This window comes from Rhinopithecus bieti, unplaced genomic scaffold, assembly GCF_001698545.2.
Source record: "Rhinopithecus bieti isolate Rb0 unplaced genomic scaffold, ASM169854v2 scaffold_6371, whole genome shotgun sequence".
Classification (NCBI taxonomy): domain Eukaryota; kingdom Metazoa; phylum Chordata; class Mammalia; order Primates; family Cercopithecidae; genus Rhinopithecus; species Rhinopithecus bieti.
Genome location: NW_016805121.1, coordinates 294,982 through 315,207, shown reverse-complemented (window position 1 = coordinate 315,207; position 20,226 = coordinate 294,982). Strand labels below are relative to the sequence as shown.

At 36.0% G+C, this 20,226-nt stretch overlaps 1 protein-coding gene across 1 annotated transcript in view; it reads left to right on the top strand.

Annotated features, from left to right (window-relative positions):
- Nucleotides 1–20,226, top strand: part of SLC26A7 (solute carrier family 26 member 7) — a 143,105-nt gene that overhangs the window by 38,342 nt on the left and 84,537 nt on the right. The window contains exon 4 of the mRNA XM_017871205.1: nt 2,245–2,417. Coding sequence (XP_017726694.1) covers nt 2,245–2,417 — 173 coding nt within the window. The remainder of the gene's footprint in view (nt 1–2,244; nt 2,418–20,226) is intronic.

The following is a 20,226-nucleotide window of genomic DNA, read 5'->3' as shown; positions in this document are numbered from 1 at the left end:
CTGCAAGCCTAACCAGGGTAAAAAGTTGAGCAAATGAGGCAAGAATAGAGAATTAGTAGGGAGGAGACAAAGACAAAGGGTAGTCCTATAAATAGATAATATAGAATGTCATCCACAACAGCCACACATATTTACTGGCAGTCCCACTTCCCTTGATTGTCCTTCACTACCTCAGGAACAGCAAAGCATTATCCTTGCTGAAGAGGCAGTACTCCCATGTCCATACTGGTGTAGACGTGTCCTCGCCATTGCTGTATCCATTGCTGGCAAGTCCTCTGTCTGGAGATGTTCTTGAAATTGACTCACACACAGATGAAGCTTCCTTTTGTTCACCTAACAAAGCCTTTTAGATGGCTTTCTCTTTTACCATTTGATTCCCTCCCATCTTCCTCCAAATCCCAGGAAAAACAGGTCTAAAATAAAAAGTTAACTCGTCTATATGTTTTAAAAAATTCTGTAGTCATTTGTTCAGTGGCTTTTGTACAAAACATTTTGCTCTGTGCTCTAGGAGATTTAAACACCAAAAGACAAACTCCTTTACTCTCAGAAGTATCTGATTTGATCTCTGGAGCATCGTGTTGTAACATACTCTCAGAAATATGTCCTATCAAGACCAGATTCTATGGTGAATGTTCTCTACTTGGTATTTCCCATCCTGGGTGCTAGAATCTTATTTCTAAAAATCAGGTGTATTGCATTAGTTTCTTGATGTACTCTTAATTTAGTACTTTATGATAAGGACAGTGGTCATGATTTATTGATGATTTATTGAGAATGACTTATCTCATTAAAAGAATGTTATTCAATCTGTTGTCTGTATTTATATACCACCAACTCTATGGAACAGAGAAAAGCATACAATGATAGACCATAACAGAGCATGCTGACTTTAGTCTTATTAATAATTATATGAATAGCTACCATTTATCAGGGGTTAACTACATGTCATCTTCTGTGATGTGTGCCATATTACATTATTAAGCCTCATAACAATCCCATTGGGTGAGGAATGCTGTTAATAGACAAAAAGATTGAGGTGACAGTTCTGGGATTTTAGGCCAAGTTTTTTGGAGGCCACAATCATCGTGTTTTTCTGAATCCATAGCAGGTACCGCCTCTCTTATCTAGTAAAACCAAGGATTGGCTGTGTTGAATTTCCAATGAGACCTGTTTCTGTTTGACTCATGTCTGTCTTGCCTTATGCTGCTTTGTGCATGGTTTGTGTTGGGATGTCTACATGTTGAACAGGCCCTTTTCACGAAGTCTCACTTATGACCTGAAGCAAAGTAAGATCTTGAAGTAACGAGAATAAATGTTTGCACAATGCTGCAGTTTGTTTCTATAACCCAAATTCGGCAATCCCTCTTTGAGAGAATCAGCATTTCCATGTTCACAAGGCTGCATTCTCAGGCATGCTGTGCCAAGATGAAGGCTTCAGAACTCTTGGCAGGAACAGGGGAACACACTGAAAATCGTCCCATACATTTGCAAGGCCATGGCAATTCTTGGGGAATACCACCAAGCCTAATCTAAAAACAGTAGACAGAAATGGTATGTTTAATTATTTTATGGGCCACAATATGTTGTTATACGATAATAAAAATATGCTCTGCTATGAGACCACAGAGGGTGGAAAGATTAAGGCTAGTTGGAAAGATCTGGGATGAATCCTTATTATATATGGGATTTGAGTCAGACCTTGAAAAACAAGTAGGATTTGCACAGGTAGAATGAAGAAGGAAACGTTTCAGGGAAAAGGCTGAATTTACTGAGGTTTTCATACCTATCATCTCATTTATACTCCCCTTAGACCCTGAAATGTAGGTATTAGTACTCCCACTTTATGGATGAGACCATTTATATCTGGTGTAATGTGCTTTAGGTTACATTATTGGTAAATTGAGAGTTGAATTTAAATCCAGGCCGTCATCTTATTTCCTGTCCCAGGACATTCTTTATGCCAGTCTGCAGAGAGGTGGGAAAATGTCTGAGCCAGGCGAGAATAACAAATAGATGAGTGGCTATAGGTTGAATGAATAAGCATATGTGGAGGTAAGTTTCTATTTCATCCATGGAGAGAGGTGAAGAGTGGAGAAGCAAAGGCACAGAGGAGAGGAAAGTGTTTCTAACAGATTTGTTTGGTTTCACAATGTGGCTTCAACTTTAATGACAGAATCCCACAATTTTTGTTGAGTCTTTTAACTGAATTACTAACAGAAGATTCCCCACACCACTTGGTTTCAGGCACCTTTGCCTTGACATCTTTGATATCAGCCAATGCCGTGGAACGGATTGTCCCTCAGAACATCCAGAATCTCACCACACAGAGTAACACAAGCGTGCTGGGCTTATCTGACTTTGAAATGCAAAGGATCCACGTTGCTGTAGCAGTTTCCTTCTTGGGAGGTGTGATTCAGGTAAGTGATACTGACACTTGAGCACAAAGAAAGGGACACAGCGGCAAAGGAAAGGCAGTTGGTGTTTTATTTTTATTCTTGTTCATGAATTTGTCTTTCCAGATGGATAAAAGCCTGATGTGTTTTATCATTATGGAAATGCTGTTTAGAGTCATTACTGTATAAATGCTGGTTGAATGAATGAACTAGAATCAATAAATTGAAGTTACACAGGAACAGTTTTTGGTCTTTTAAGAATGAACTTTCTAAAAAATGTTTTAGAAAATGGAATGAGCTTCCTGGTAAGGAAATGAGGCAATCCCTGTGTCCACATATGACTAGGTCATCACTATAAGGGAAGGTTATAGGAAAAATTCCTGCAATGGGAAGGAGATGTCACCAGATCTCTAGTGTCCTTCCCAGTTTTCAGATTTATGATGTTATTGCCTACGCAATAACAAATGGTACTTGGTTTATGTCATAGGTTTGCTGATTTGAGGTCACTGGACTCAGATCTGTACCACCAGCATCATGTTGCTGCCAAGATTGCTACAGTCTATGTCTTCAAAATATCAGAATATGTAATTTGATGTTTCTAATCAGTTGTCAAAATTAGAAAGCTCAGAGGTGACTATAAAATAAATGTAGACAGGCACTGAATATTAGACATGGAATTGCCTGTTTGATAGCCGTTTTTGCTTACTCTTTCATGGTCAACTGAATTACATGTGCATAAACTTCTTGGGTGGCTGTGTTTTGGGTTGGGAGACTCTATTTTACACTGTAACATTATTTACAAGGTCAAAGATCTTGTAAATACCAAGAAGGGAGAAAAACAGTTGATGATTGGCTGGAATTAGATGGTAAGAGAAAACATGTGACCTAGAAGAAAGGAAGCATTAAAATTCTTAGAGTTACATTGCCTTCTAACTATATGAAAAGGCCAAAAGAATTAAGGATGTAAAATGAAATGAGGATAAGAACTCATGTCTTCGTAGTGCTTGAGAGAAACAGACTAACATTTGAATGGCAGCTCATTTGCCTAGGAGACTGGCCAGACTGGTAGACCAATCAGTATTTTCTATGGCTTGTATCTGAGCTATCATAAAATAAAAGCTAGTTGCTTGGGTACCCTGTAACTTTTGGTTTATTTTTCCAACCATGGATGATGTCAACCTATGCTGAGGCTTGCACAGGTAGGCTTAGTGGTTTTTCCTCCTTGCCTGGCCTATATGAGGTTCTCTGAGATCTGTCATCTATCTCCATCTTAGAAATAATCAGCCCTGTGAACTGGTAGATCAAACATGGATACATTGCCTTGGATTTGGCATATGTTTTCCTTAATTTCTATTCATTTAAAATAAAAAAAATCTTTGTATTAACATTGCAAAGATAATATTGTGTCTCTTTCCTGTCCCTCTATTTTTTCACTCATACTTCTCTTTGAATTTATGGTTTTTACTAGAGTCGGATATTCTCTTACTCTACAAAGCATGAAACAAGTAGTTTTAGGTTATTTAATAGTGTAGTATTAGTTTTAGGTATATGTTAGTATAGTAAAAATCTAAGAGTATACATAATTAGCAGTAAGACCCAGCAACCTTCTGCTTAGTCTCATTTTAACCATCTTCTGAAACTTTGAAACAATCATCAGGTATTCTGTTATTATCTAGTATATTTGGATTATGACTTAAAATGATAACATCTAAAAGTCAAAGCCAGGATTTTAACATAAAAAATATATGTCTCATTTCCCCAAAGGAAACTCCCTAGAATTATAAGAGCAAAGTAGAATATTATTAAAGATAATAAAAATAATATTGTTTTCATGGCCTTTTATTACATTAAAATCAGATGCAGAGAGTTGCATATTTTCTCTTATAACTTCATCAAACATCTGCTTTTCTTCCTCTTTAGCTCTGATCTTGGATATGTGACTTACGTTTTAGCCAAATTTTAAGCAGATGGCTGGACTTTATTTGACCTCCAAACTCTTCTTTCCATTGTCAACTAGAAACTTCAAGAGTTCTGCATCTTTGGGATTTAGTTGATCAGTCATTTTTCCTTTTATTACTTCAGATTTGAAATCCACTGAATCAAAGTATCCAGTTTCTACAAACATATGAAGTGTGTGCTTGCCTTGTTTTATTTATTTATTTGTGTATTGTTTTGATTTTGCTTGCATATTATTTGGTTTCGGGTTGATTTTTTTCCCTCTGAAGATCCAGCTGACAGAATTATTTAGGTTAATAAGATTATATTGTTACAGTGTCTGAAACAATCATGTCTGATCTGATTCACAGTTAGAAATGCTCTCAGCTGCAAGAAACAGAGAACCCTCCTACTGGAGGCTTACACCATGAAGATATTTATTGCTTCTTGTATTACAGGAAGTTATAGAAGTAAGTTCTGGACCGGCTTTGGTGTCTGGCAACACATTCAATTGATAAACTAATCTGCTTTCTGTTATTACATAATAAGGGCTCCATGACTTATTGGGTGTGTTTTCTTTTTGCTTTCTCTTCTTGTAACTGACAAGTAAGTTTCTCCCCATAAAGTATAGCTTGTATTTGTCTAATTTTCCCCACACACAACCCTTTCTCTACTTCTTTACTTGACTTATATTCTTTAACATTATTTTGATGATTCTAGTATGTCTATCTCTTTAATTTTAATTTATGCATTTTTAGAAGAAAGAATTGCATAGAACAATAAAGGAATTGGAGTGAAACTAAAATGTATACTTAAAGCAAACTGTCTTCATTATATAAAATTTTTGATTTTAGTTTGCTCTTTGCCTTTTTTTTTTTTTGCTTTTCCCCAATTTTTTTTAAGTCTATTATTTTTTAGTTTGTTTTCTATGTAAGACATTATTTAAAGAACAAAGTTCTTGTGGGTATTAATACCATCTTAATGCATTTTAAAGTCATCATTGTACCTAGCATAGAACTCTACATGGTAGATTCTCGGAAAACTTGTTGAATTAAAAAATGAATGATCTATTCAGGAATCTGAAAACCAAGAAATAGCAAACATAATGCTAGGTAATAATTTAATGATTTTTAGATATAAACTGAGCCTGACATTTGTTAATTTTAATTATTATTATAGCAAGATGGAACTGTAAAAAAAAAGGCATACTCAGAACTGTCACTTCCCTTCCCTATTACTGTTATGTATGTATATATCTGGATTTTCATTTTGTTAGGAACATCTCTTCAAGGTGAATTCCTAGAATGAGATTACTGGGTCAAAAGGTAAATCCAAAACAAAAACAAATGCAGTTTTGTTAGACATTGTTAAAATCCCTTCCAAAGGGATTGTGTCAGTTTACATTTCCACAGCAGTGTATGAGAGTGCCTCAGACTTACCAACAGAATGCGTTCTCAGCCTTTTGAAATTTAGTCAAGCAGGTGAAAAGTAGTATTCAAGGTAATTTGAATTTCTTTAATTATGAGTGAGGTTCAACATCTTTTCATATGTTTAAGATCATTTTGTGCTAATTTTGTGAATTGTCTATTTATATCTGTCTCATATTAGCCCTTTCTCTGTGACAGATGTTGCAAGTATTTCCTTCTAATTTGGCAGTTGTACTTTGACTTTATTTTACTATGCAAATTTAAAAAATTGTATAGTCAAATTTATCAGTCATTTCTTTTATTGCCCATTATTTTGAGTCCATGTTAGCTTTTTTTCAACACTCAGTTTATGGAGAAAATCATCCATATTTTCTTTCTAGACTTACATGATTTAAGTTCTTTTTTTTCTTTGTATGTATAGATTCCCGATCATTGTGGAGTTTATGCTTGTGAATGGTGTGTGATACAGATGTAATTTTATTTTTTTCTAAGTTGCTGCCTGGTTGTGCCAGCAACGTTTATTAAAAAGTCCATCTTTACCTCCATCACTTAAGATGCCACCATTATCATTTCCATATGTACTTGTATCAATTTTGGGACTTTCTTTGCTATTCTACTGTCTTTAAATCTATTCTTGTGAAAGTAGCACCCTGTTTTGCAGAGACTTTATAGAATGGTTTAATGTAGGGTAAGACTAGTCAACCTTTGTATTTTTAATTTTTGTGTGTCTTCTTGGCTATTCTTGCATGTTTGTTTTCCTTATGAATTTTAGCACAAACTTGGATAACTGTATAAAAAGAAACTTGCTGATACTTTTATTGGGATTGTCTTAAACTGACATCTTTATGATGTTGATTTGTCCTGTCCTAGAACAGAGGATGCTTTTCATTTTGTTCAAATCTAATCTTGTGTTTTTCAGAGTGTTTTAAAATTTTCCTCCTACAGGTTTTGCACATTTTTTGTCAAATTTATTCCCACGTATTTAATCTTCTTTGTTGCTATTGTAAGTGGAGTTTTCTTTACCATTATGGGCTCTGGCTGGCTATTGTTCCTGTCTTTGAAAGCTATTGATTTTTGTATGTTAAATTTGTATCCTCATATCTTACTGAATTCTTTCAGCATTTGAATTAGTTTTATTGTTCATTAATTTGCTAGAATTTTTTAAGAGGTATTTTTACTTCTTTACAAAATCATATGACTAGTGATTTCTCTAATCCAATTGCTTTGGGTTTTGCAACCTCTATTATAACATTAGATAATTGTGAAAGTAGTGGGCATTCTTGCTCTTTCATGAGTTTACTTACAATGCTATTAACATCTCCACAAATTATAATGCAGTCCTCACGAATACAGTTATATGTTTCGTCATGTTAAGAAATTATAAATGGTGTTCTATTTTGTGCTTTTAATAGAAACTAGAAAAAATGTTGAATATTGCTGAAGCTTTTCAGCATCTATAGAAATAATCTTACTTTTATTCTCTCTAAACTATTATTTATTATATTAATGGGCTCCCTAATATTGAAACAACTTTAAATTGCAAGAATAAATTCCAGTTGGTCATGGTCTATTTTATTCTTAATGTGGTGTTGGATTCCTTTTATTAATTTTCTTCTTTAGTATTTTGCATCATTTTTCTTTAGTGGTACTGGTCTGTAGTTTTCTTTCTTGTAGTTTTCTTTTCTTTCTTTCTTTATCACGTCTAAGTCTCAATGTTTTACTTTCTTCTTAATGCCCTTTCTCAATGCTTTTAAGCATGTATAGCACTTTTGGAATATCTAGTACTGCAGGTCTTGTAGAATTCCTCTTTAAAATAATCTGTTGCCTGGTGCTCTTTTGTAAGATAATTTCTTGATGATCTTCTCCAGTTTTTTCTACAAAAATTGATCAGTTTAAGCAGCCCAGTTCTAAAACAACCAGAATTGGAAATCTTTATTTTATTGGAAAATTATATTTTTTTCTAACTTTTCAAGTTTATTTACATGTAGGTCTTTCATCTGTTGTAATTTTTTAAAAAAATTGTTTCAATGTTTTACCCTTTGATAATTTCTGTTTTTGTATTTGTGCTTTTCCTTTGTTTTGATCCAGATAGCTAGTGGTTTTTCTATTTTGTTACTTTTTTAAGAAAACCAGGATTTCGAAATAGTAGGTCTACTTTTTTCCCATTTCTATCTCTGCTTTTATCTTTATGATTTCCTTCCATTTACCATTATTTTATTGTTTGGTTGTTGCTCTTTTTCTACTTTCTCCATCTAGGAATTCAATTTATTTGTTTTATTTTTTTCATTTTTATTGATAAAGCATTTAGTGCTATGAATTTCTCTGTGCTATTTGTTTGAAATGTATTCTGTTGATTTTCATATATATTGTGTTTTGCTTCAGTATTTTTTAGGAATAAAAATTCTGTGATTTCAGTTTGTATTTCCTCCTTTACCCAACAATTAAGAGAAGAGATTTTAATTTTAGGTGGGTGAGGCTTTTTGCTTTCCAGTTTTGTCAATAATTTCTAGTGTTATTTCATTGCAGTCAGGGAGTACTGTTTATAATAGTTTATGTTACCTAATTTACTAATGTTTTCCCTGTAACCTAATGTACGATCATTTTGTGTGTGTGTGTGTGTTGCATGAGCACTTGAGAAAAAAGATATAGCCCCGATGATCAGAGTGTAAGGATCAATATATAGCTATTAGGTTCTTCCTTGTTGATAACGATTATTCACTTTTTACCTTTTTGATCTTTCTTGTACTGACTGAGAAAGGTGTGTTCATTACTGTAGGCTGCCTTAGCTAGAATAATGGTATCGTAGTGGTTTAATTATCTTTTAGGTGAGCTATAAATGTTTGTGTCATAAACATAAGACCATCCAATGTCTCTTGCTCATTGGTCTTCAGACAAAATAAATACTTTCTGTCTCTTCTCTGTTACCATTTGATTTATATTGCTAATATAAACAAAGTGCACTTATACAACAATAATGTAATGTGATAGTTTCTGTGTTGTACCTTAGAATGTGGACCTTTTAAAAACAGCGTTATTGAGTTGTAATTGCCATGCAATAAATTCTACATATTTAGAATGTTCAATTTGATATTTTGACATATGTATTCATGAACCTATCATCAAGACAATAAAAATATCTGTAATTTCACAATTTTTTTTCTTGACCTTTGTAGTCCCATTCCATTAGCTCCCCTCCTCACCCAACAGCAACCACTGATCTACTTTTTGTCACTATGAGTTAGTCTGCATTTTCTAGAATTTTATAAAAATGCATTTACTGTCCCTTCCTCCCCCTCTTTTTTTTTTTTTTGGTCTGGTTTCTTTCACTCAGCAAAACTTCAATTGCTGTTTATATTGTAGATTTATTGCCATGGTTTTGTAACAGTAGGAACTCTTGTGATTAGAACTCATGCAATTTCTGACAGTTGATAATGCAGTGACTGAATTGACTGGTGTGATAATCTTATTGTTTCCAGTTCTACCATCTATTTCTAAGGCACATTGTCTCATAAGAAAGTCTTTTAGTGGAACTGATGCAGTTTTGTACTATTAGTACTACTTTACACATAGAAAAGAAAATTTTCTAGCTAAAACAGTAAAACAGTAGCAGCCAAGAAAGGAATTGCTTGCGCACTCACAATAATGAAATGTTAATTTCAAGACAAGGTGGAACCTTTTAAAGTGCCAGTATCGATAAGCATTTCTACTGGGGACACAAACACATAATAAAAGCCAATGCACTTTAAAAACCATTGTTCCCCTTTCCCTGTAGCTTTTATTATTCCCTGTGATGAGCAATTTGGATATTTGTTTTTCCAAGAGCTGAGAGGGGTCTGGGATTGTCCCTTGACCATTCACCTCTGGAAATTGTCTCAAGTTCTACTTTTCTGAAGGAGCCATAGGACAAGATTTCTGCCATGGGGAAATCTAGTTTGTCTTTTTGATTTTTCTTGCACTGAGAAAGGTGTGCTCATTACTGTAGGCTGCCTTCACTAGAATAATGATATTGTAGTGCTTTGGTTATCTTTTAGGTAAGTTATATATGTTTGTGTCATAAACATATATTCAACAATTGTAAAAGTGTGGGGTGACACAAGGGTGTGGTGTTTAGTGACAAAGCCTTGTATTATGATACTAGTGCATTCTGGAGACACATGGTCTTACGCCTTCAAGGATGATAAAAAGACAACTGTAAACTAAATAGGAGATTCTTCAATTACTTTTGGTGTTGTGCTAAACATTTTCTTGCATGTTTTAAATAAGAGGATCAGGAGTATAGAAAGGATGCAAGATTTAAAACTAGTTTATCCTGCCTATTCAACACATCATACTTACTCTTCTCAGAAACATCATCGATTTCATTCTTTTGTAATGCAGGAGGAGGACAATCTGAAATCTCTTTTGATGACGTTTCACTGTTTTACAACCATTACAGCAGAAAGTCATTACTCTGTTTAATCTAAATCTTTCCACCTGTGTTTGTATCTGGCCAAGCTAAGAAGTAATAAACTTAATCAAGTTAGAATTATAACATTCTTAAAATTATAAAAAACTTTCCTCATTGACAAGCTCTGTTCTAAGCTTACTACATGTATTCATATATTCAATCCTCATTAACATTTTAGGAAAAATTATTTAGGAATAATTCTCTATTATACAGATAGAGATACTGAAGGTAAACTGACTGATATAGTTTGGCTCTGTGTTGTCACCAAATCTCATGTTGGATTATAATCCCCAATGTTAAGAGAGGAACCTGGTGGGAAGCAATTTGATCATGGGGGTAGATTACTCCCTTGCTATTCCTGTGATAGTGAGTTCCCATGAGATTTGGTTGTTCAAAAGTGTATGGCACTTACTCCTTCATTCTCTCTCTCTCCTGCCACCATATGGAGACATGGTTGCTTCCCCTTTGCCCTTTTGCCATGATTGTCAGTTTCCTGAGACCTCCTCAGCCATACTACCTATACAGCCTGTGGAACTGTGAGTCAACTAAACCTCTTTTCTTTATAAATTACCCAGGCTCAGGTAGTTCTTTACAGCAATGTGAGAACAGACTAATAGAGTGACTTATTTAGTATCTTGTAATTAGGAATTAGCACAGTAGGAGTCAGACTCCAGTATACACTTTCTTAACTGCTTCTATGCAGATTTCTAAACTAGTGTTGACAAAGGAAACAAGGAAACTTAATCCATCTACTTCTAGGGCCAGGCATTGTTCTAGGTCTTTCCCATATTTTACCTCATTAATAATAGTGGCAGCCTGGGTACTCGGCATGTGCCATGTGGCAGGACAATGTCCTTGGCTCCACAACTATGTGCCTGTCATTCTCTAGGCATGCCAGGCCCCATTCTCATGCCACTTGTATGACTCCTCTGTGTCTTTCAAGGTTCAGCTCAAATATAATCATCTCAGAGAAGCCTTCCCTGGATCTCTGGGCATGCTTATATGTGATTCCTCTTGGTGTTCCTGTAAGACATTGCTCATGTCCTACCTCATAGGGCTTCTCAATCTACCAGGAAATATTTTTTACACATTTGCCTCCTTTTCTAGACTGTGAGTCTCTATAGGACAGAGACTATTTGTCTCTATAATTCCAACAGCTGGTACTTAATTAATGTGAGTTGATTAAATTGAAGAGGAAAAGGCCAGTTAAATGTTAGTGGCATCACTATGTTAAATAACAAAAATTAAATTGAGTTTTTTTTTTCATCCTTTACCAGAAGATAGGGAATGTGTCTGTATCTGTTTAAATTGTAAAACAGTTCTTGATAAACAAATAGTAATAAACTTATACTTCTCTAATTTGCTTATGGTTATTTTGTTGGATCCATCTAGCTCAAGTGTGGAGACCTAGTCAATAAAATCTCCCACCTTTTCTTATGAATATTCTCACACCTGATGAAAACAAAATACAACAACTCTACAACTCCTTACACCTCTGTGTCTTTTAATAATATCGTGCTTCCTATCATCCCACTTTATGACTATTGTTTTCTTTAGCTCATATTTCTTAGACAAATATGAAGGAGGAGTCAAATTGTCCATTCCTAGCAGTTCTGACTTTCATAATATCTAGCATCAGAGGCTAGTTTTTCTTAAAGTGTCTGAGAACTGAAAGGATGATGGTGCCCCTTCAACCATGTAATTCCTAATAAAGATGATTCTAAAGTCCAGTGAATTTCTGATCAATTCCACAAAATTCAGATAGACATTTCCTGAACATATGATCAGTTTGTGGAGTGTTGTGTACTTGGCTCATCTCTCTGCTCTCCATTCCTGCTCCTGCTCTGTCTAGTTTAGGTGACTTTTCCCTTTTTCCTTTACTATTCCTGTCATACTAACACTTTAAATGGCCATTCTAACATGAGATTAGTCCTACCAAAGTGCAGATCTGATGTTTGAGTCAGTGTGCAGCATAGTTCTTGGCAAGATCAGGTGTTTAATGAATGTATGGAAAAGTGATGTCATTCACTCCTGCAAAACTCCCTTTTCACTACTTTTACAGTGGACTTATTCTGACTTCAAAATGTCTTGCTTTATTTTCTGTTACTCACTTTTGGCTAGTTTCGTTCCTTCTAAACTTGCTCTGGACATATCCCATGCTGCCCTGTTTGATCCTCATACTCTTCCCTCTTTTTTGAATGCTTTCTAATGGTTTTCCTCCTTAAGTGTCAAGCTTATAATTTTAACCCTATCCAGCAATATTCCCTTCTCCCTCTGAAATCCAGTGGCACATTTTCTATTTCTCTCTTTTGTATGTGTGGTTTACATCTTTGTCTTGGTGTGGTTATTTGCAACGTGCCATACATCTAAAACCCAGCTGTTTGGTGCTCTTCTTAGAGTCTTTCTTTTTCCCATGCTGATGTACACAGAATTCAGGAACTCTTTGTGAATAGCACACACTTTGGTGAGAAATTTAGACTTACGTGAAGATTCTGTGGAACAGGTGGAGGGGGTTTTCTTTTCTTTTTTTAATTTTTAATAACTTTCACTTTAGGATGATTTTAGATTTGCAGCAAAGCACAAAAATAATACCCAGAATTGACATATAATCCACAGAGTTTCCCCTGTTACTAACATCTTACATTAGGATGGTATATTTGTCACAATTAATGAACCAGATTGATATTTTATTATTAACTAAAGTCTATATGTTGTATTCAGATTTCCTTATTTATTTATTTATCTTTTTTTTTTTTTTTTTTGAGACAGAGTCTCACTCTGTTGCTCAGGCTGGAGTACAGTGATGCAATCATAACTCACAGTAACCTGGAACTCCAGGGCTCAAGTTACCCTCTCACCTCAGCCTCATGACTGGCTAAGACTATAGGCACCTGCCATGCCAATTTTTTAAATGTTAGGCCAATATTTAATTTTTTTTGTAGAAATGGGGTCTCACTATGTTGCCTAGGCTGGTCTCAAACTCCTGGCCTCAAGCCATCCTTTCATCTTGGCCTTCCAAAGCACTGGGATTATAAGTGTGAGCCACCGTGCCTGGCTGTTAATTATTACCTAATATCCTTTTATTGTGTGTTCCAGGATCCCATCCAAGATACCACATTACATTTAATTATCCTGTCTTTCTTCAGTTTCCTCATTACTGAACATTGCTGAGACTTTTTAAATTTTTAATAATCTTGACACTTTTGAGGAGTACTGGTCAGGTAGTCTACAGAATGCCCCTCAATCGGGATATGTTTGATGTTTTTTACCATAATTAGATTGGCCTTATATATTTTTAGGAGGAAGAGGTGTGTGTGTGTGTGTGTGTGTGTGTGTATCTACATATAATTGTGATAAAATACACATAACATAAAGTTTACCATCTTAACCATTTTTAAGTGTGTAGTTCAGTAGCATTGAATACATTCGTAATGCTGAGCAGCCATCACCATCATCCATCTGTACAACTCTTTTCATCTTGTAAAACTGAAACTCTACTCTCATTAAACAAGTGACAGTCTCACCACATGATAAACTATAACAACACTTATCATTGTTGATGTTAACTTGATCACCTGGCTGAGGTAGTGCTTGTCAGTTACTCTATTTTCTCCCTTTCCATACTGTATTCTGTGGAAATAAGTCATTATGAATAGCCCACACTTAAGTAGTGGAGGTTATGTCAAGTGGGGACTTAATGAGTGGGTATTGTCTGCATAAATTACTGGAATTCTGAACAGATTTGCCTATTCTCCCCTATTTATTTATTTATTTAGTCAATCATTTATATTAGTATGGACTCTAGGATATTTGTTCTGTTCTTTGGTTATAATCCAATACTACTTTATTTATTTTGCTCTTCAAATTGTCCTGGCTTTGGACACTGGGAACTCTTTCAGTTGGCTCTGTATCTGGCCTTGACACCCTTATTTGTTTATTTACTTGTTTAACACTTCCTTCCTTTCTGGTACTATAAGATAATCCAGGTTCGTATTATATATGCCCTGCTCAGTCCTAGAATCAGCCATTTCTCTAAGGATCTCTGGTTTGTTTTATTAGAGAAAGTTGTTAGACTTTAAGATTTACATGGTAGGTATGCTCATTGCTACCGGGGTGTTGTTGCATCTAAGGCTTTTTATCTGACAGAGCAAGAAAATATTTTTATGTATATTAAACATAATATAATTATGTTTAATTATACAGCAAATCTTATAAGGCAAATCTGTGCTTAAACCCACTCGCCCAACTCTTGAGATCATAATAAAATATATGTTATGTATATTAATTATATTATGTATAATTTATATGTATGTAATCATATCTATATGTGTTTATGTATCCATCTATGCCTATATTAAATTAAACATGAGTATATACTTAGGTCTCCAACCCTAATGCATTACCACAGTGATCATTCTAGCTTTATGGCCTTGTTTGTCTGAAACCTCCCCCTCCAGCAGTGAGAACCTGGCTCCCACCACTCACCATCCATTTGCTTAAGTTAGCAATTCCATTATATAAAATATATAATAATATATTGCAATATAATATATATTGCAATTCCAGTATATTTGCCGGTGGTGGATCTGTGTGGGTACAGGTCTGCAGCAACTTCAATTTTTGCCTTCTCAGAGGAAATAATTCAACTGAGGTGCATAAGGCAGAAGGAGAGACCAAGCCAAGTTTTAGAGCATGAACAAAAAGCAAATCAAGTACACTTGGGAGAGGGTCAAGCGGGCCACTTAAGAGACCAAGTGCACTATTTGACCTTTTGACTTGGGGTTTTATATGTTGGCATGCTTCTGGGGTCTTGCGTTCCCTCTCCTCTGATTTTTCCCTTGAGGTGGGCTATCTGCATGCATGGTGGCCTGCTAGCACTTGGTTGGGAGGGGAGCATGTGCAGTGTGTTTACTGGAGTCACACATGCTCACTCGAGGTGTTTTTCCCTTCCCATGCAAATGTCCCTAGGAAGTCATAAGCCAGTTAAACTCTGCCATTTTTCCTCTTAATATGCATGGTTGGGCCCACTTACCCAACTCTTAAGATCTTAGTGAGAAGCTGCTGATAACCAGTGTCAGGTGCTTCTATCTATTGGGAGACTTCCTTTCCCTGGCGCTGGCTGGGACCAATTATTATTTTAGAGAAACAGTTTAACAACTGCCTGACCACCACTTGATGGTCTCCTGACATTCCAGGTTGGGGCGGAGGGGGGCCCTCTACTGCCCTGCTCATGTCTGACTAGCTACCTACTATAACATTTCCCCCCACAAGGGTCCAAGACCCCAATTTTTTTGGAGAAAACAGAAAAATCTGGTGGTTCTATGGATCTTGGCCTTTTGCTAGCTGTCAAGGCAAGGTTGACTCTATTGGTTGTTGAAAGTGGTATCCTGCCAAGTCCAAGGGGGACAGGGACAGGACTTTTCCTCTGTTGTGTCCTACTGATGGACAGTTTATCGGTTCCCTGTAGAAGGGTGATTTGGCAGGATGGCATCCCTCACTGAGGATCTGGAGCTTGATGGCCTGAAAGCAAGAGGAGACAAATTGGGTTATTGGATTTAGAAGAATGTTAAAACGAAATAAGGGGGTGAGGACAGCTTCCCAATAAGATCTCAAGAGTTAAGTGAGTGGGCTCAAGAATGTGTATTACTGGGTATATACCCAAAGTAACATCCAATGGCTGCTATAAAGGCACATTGCACCACGTATGGTTTATTGCAGCCAACTACTCACAATACAAAGACTGTAGAAGCCCAGACGCCAAGGATGGTCCACCCAACTGATACGACTGCGATTAAGAAGGAAGTGTGGCGACATGTATACACCACTTGGAAATATCTATGGTCTAGGCCATAATAAAGGATGATGTTCGACTGTCGCTGTTGTAGTGCGACAGTGCGATGAAGCTGAAAACCATCAGTTCTCAGCCAACTAAAATTCCCCCTCACAAGGACAAAAGACCAACACCCCACCATGTCTCTGCGACGTTCATACGTGGGGATTGAACAATGGACCCGAACTTGGCACCGCGACAGGGAACGTCACACACCTCTGCGGCCTGTGCTGTGGGGTTGGAGGAGGGGGAGGAGAGCGAGGGAGCGAGTAGCGTAGATATGTGAGAAGTGACAAGTTAATGGGGCAGGCAGCCACCAACCATGGCACATGGGACATAAGTAACAACACTGCATGTTGTGCACTTGTGCCCTAGAACTTAAAGTATATATATAAAAAAAAGAATGTGTATTAAGAGGCAAAATGGCAGAGTTTAACTCATATATGACCTTCCAGGGAAATTCAACTGGGAAGGGAAGAATGCCTCAAGTGAGCATGCATGTGACTCCAGTAAACATACTGCACATGCTCCCCTCCCAAGTGCTAGCAGGCCAGCGTGCATGCAGACAGCCCACCCCAAGGAAAAGATCACGGGAGAGGGAACACAAGACCCCAGAAGCATGCCAACATATAAAACCCCAAGTCAAAAGGTCAAACAGTGCACTTGGTCTCTCAAGTTGCCTGCTTGGCCCCTTCTAAGTGTACTTTACTTTTTTTTTTCCATTCCTGCTCTAAAGCTTTCTAGTAAACTTTCACTCCTGCTGTAAAATTGTCTCAGTCTCTCCTTCTGCCTTATGCCCCTCAGTTGAATTCTTTCTTCCGAGGAAGCAAGAGTTGAGGTTGCTGCAGAGCTATACCCATGTGGATTTGCTGCAACAGTGGTTTCAGAATTATTAACCCCTACCCCCATGGGAAACAACTTCAGCAGTTAGAGTCTAGTGTTTCTTTTTGCCTTTAGTCTTCCAGACTCTAGTCATTTTCAAAATTATTTATGTTAGCACATTCTTCTGCAACTCATTTCAGTGAGGTTGTTGCATCCATTTGGCCAGTCTGAAAAGACCACATATTATATGATTCCATTTAAATAACCTTCTGTAAAAGGCAGAACTTATAAAGCCTATGGAGACAGTAAAAAGTACAATCATTGTCAATTAGATTCTTTATCATATTCTACATTCCATTCTGAGAACTCCTGACCTCCTAAATGATTATATATATATACATATACACACATACATATATATAAATGTAGAAAAATACACAAGCACACAATTTACCATCTTAGCCATTTTTAAGTATATAATTCAGCCATATTAAATACATTTACAAAGTTATGTAACCACCAACCACCTCCACCACTTGTAAACCAAGTAGTATCTGAGATAGTTCTCAATCAATTTAGAAGTTTATTTTGCCAAGGTTAAGGACATGCCCAGCGGAAATGAACATGGCGTCACAGAAAAATGGTCTATGGTCTGTGCTTTTCTCCAAAGGATTCCGTGGGCTTCAATATTTTAAGGGGAAAAGCAGGCTGGAGGAGAAAGAGAGAGGATGTGGTAATCCACATGTAGCAAGGGAATAGGAGCAGGTAGGGGAATTATTAACTACGTATTCCTCTTGCCCTCAGTATATCAGCACTTTACATAAGATAAGGTAAACATAGAGTGGCTACCTGTGGAGATATTTAACCTTTATCTGTAGCTATCTGCCTAGTAACAAAAGGAAAGGCACTTTCTTGCATGACTCAGCTTTCAGCTTATTTCTTTTCCTTTTGGCTTATAGATTTGAGGTCCCAAGTTTTTATTTTTCTTTCACACATATGTCTCCATAACTTTTTTCAACTTGTAAAACTGAAACTCTATACTCATTAGATAATAACTCCCGTTCCTCACTTCCTCTAGCCCTTGGAAACCACCATTCTATTTTATTTCTCTGTGATTTTGATGACTCTAAGTATTTCATGTAAGTGGAATCATACAGTATTTGCCATTTTGAGACTGGCTTATTTCATTTAGCATAATGTCCTCAAGGTTCATCCATGTTGTTACATTTTTGGAATTTCCTTCCTTTATAAGGTTGAATAATATTTTATTGTTTTTGTATACTACATTTTGTTTATCCATTCATCCATTGATGGACACTTGGGTATCCACTGTAGCTACTCTGAATAATGCTGCTATAAATATCAGTGTAAACATATATCTTTGAGATCTTGCTTTCAACATTTATTTTGCATGTATACCCCCAAGTGGAATTGTTGGACCATATGGTAATTCTATTTTTAATATTTTGAGGAACCATCATACTGCTTTTTGTATTGGCTCTACCATTTTACATTCCCAGCAACAGAACACAGGTTTTGCAATTCCTACATGCACTTGCCAAAACTTATTTTCTGTGTGTGTATGTGTGTATGTATGTGTGTGTGTGTGTGTGGGTGTGATAGTAGTCATCCTAATGGATGTGAGGTGCTCTCTCATTGTAGTTTTGATTTGCATTTTCTTAATGATAAGTGATGTTGAACATCTTTTCATGTGCTTATTAGACATTTGTATACCTTCTTTGGAGAGATGTCTATACATATCCTTTGCCCGTTTTTGAATCAGATATTTGTTTTTGTCGAGTTTTGGGAGTTGTCTATCTATTGTGGATATTAACACTTATCAGATATATAATTTGCAAATATTTTCTCCCATTTTGTGGGTTTCCTTTTTATTCTGTTGATAGTGTCTTTAGATGCACAGATTTTTAAAGTTTTCATGAAGCCCAATTTGTTTAGTTTTTGGTACCCGTGCATTTCGTGTGATATAAGAATAGCACTGCCTAATCCAATGTTGTGATGCTTTTGCTCCATGTTTTCTTCTAAGAATTTTATAATTTCAGGTCTCATATTTAGATCTTTGAACCATTTTGATTAATTTTTGTATATGGTGTTAGGTAAGGGTCCAACTTCATTCATTTGCATATGCATATACAATTTTCCCTGAACCATTTGTTGAAAAGACTGTCCTTTCCTTAATTGAATGGTCTTGTATGCTTGTCAAAAATCATGTGACCATGTATGCATGGGTTTATTTCTGGGCCATTTTATTGTATTGGTCTATATATCTTTTTGTGCCAGTATCACACTGCTTTGATTACTATAGCTTTTTAAAATAAGTTTTGAAATCAGAAAGTATGAATACTTTAGCCTTGTTCTTCTCAAGACCTCTGGTCACATAGAGGTTTTTTTCTTCCATATCTCCGAATAAGACTGAATTGTTTTCCTAATGTCATCAGCAATTTAACTCTTTCCTCCAAACCTGAATGTATTACTCAGCATACAACACAGGGCTCTTTAACATTTCAGGCCCCACCCAAACAACTTTTCAGATTTTACCATCCAGTCACCTATATCATTTTTCTTCATGGTCCTAGTTAACAGTCCCCTTTACCAACATCGTCATTTCACGTCTCTATACAATCTTTTAGGATTGAACTGTATCGTGAGAAGCTGTGTATTCTGCAACAGTGCTGTGCCTAACTCTTAGTAGGTATTCGATAAATATTAATTGAATGGACCAATAAGTGATTTGGTATAATGTAAAAGCCAGATACCAGACAAACCAACATAACCTAAAATGCATTCTATATTCTATTCACTTGGCTAATATAATTGTTTCCTATGTACTCTTTGTTATTTTAAAATATTTGAAGACTACTTGCAAAAAAAAAGTTGGCCTGAAATCTGAGATACATTCAATTAATGTGGAACACATGGTGTTTACAGAAGCATTACCAAATAGTATCATGCTAGTGAATCTTGATAATGTTTGTCAGAGGATTTCAGCATTAGCCCGCAACAACAGCATTACTACAAATAGCTGAACTATACTGTATGAAATTAATTTCCTCATGAAATATTGCATGGCCAGGTTTTTGGGAGTTGACCAGTTAGATTAGAAATATTATCATCTATATTACTGGTAAAAGGAGATGATGTGGCTGTTTATTAAGTAATTAGCTTTAAAAATCCTTGATTTTTTAATTGATATCAAATTTAAATACTGGGTCTCCAAGCACAAGATTCTAGGAAAGCCCCATTTCACATACTTCAGTTTGAAGACAAACATGGTTCAATCTATGCGACCCTCTTGCAAAGCCTGTGTTGCTTGTGTACTTGCGACCTTTGAGCTGTGTACACCAGCCTCTGTTT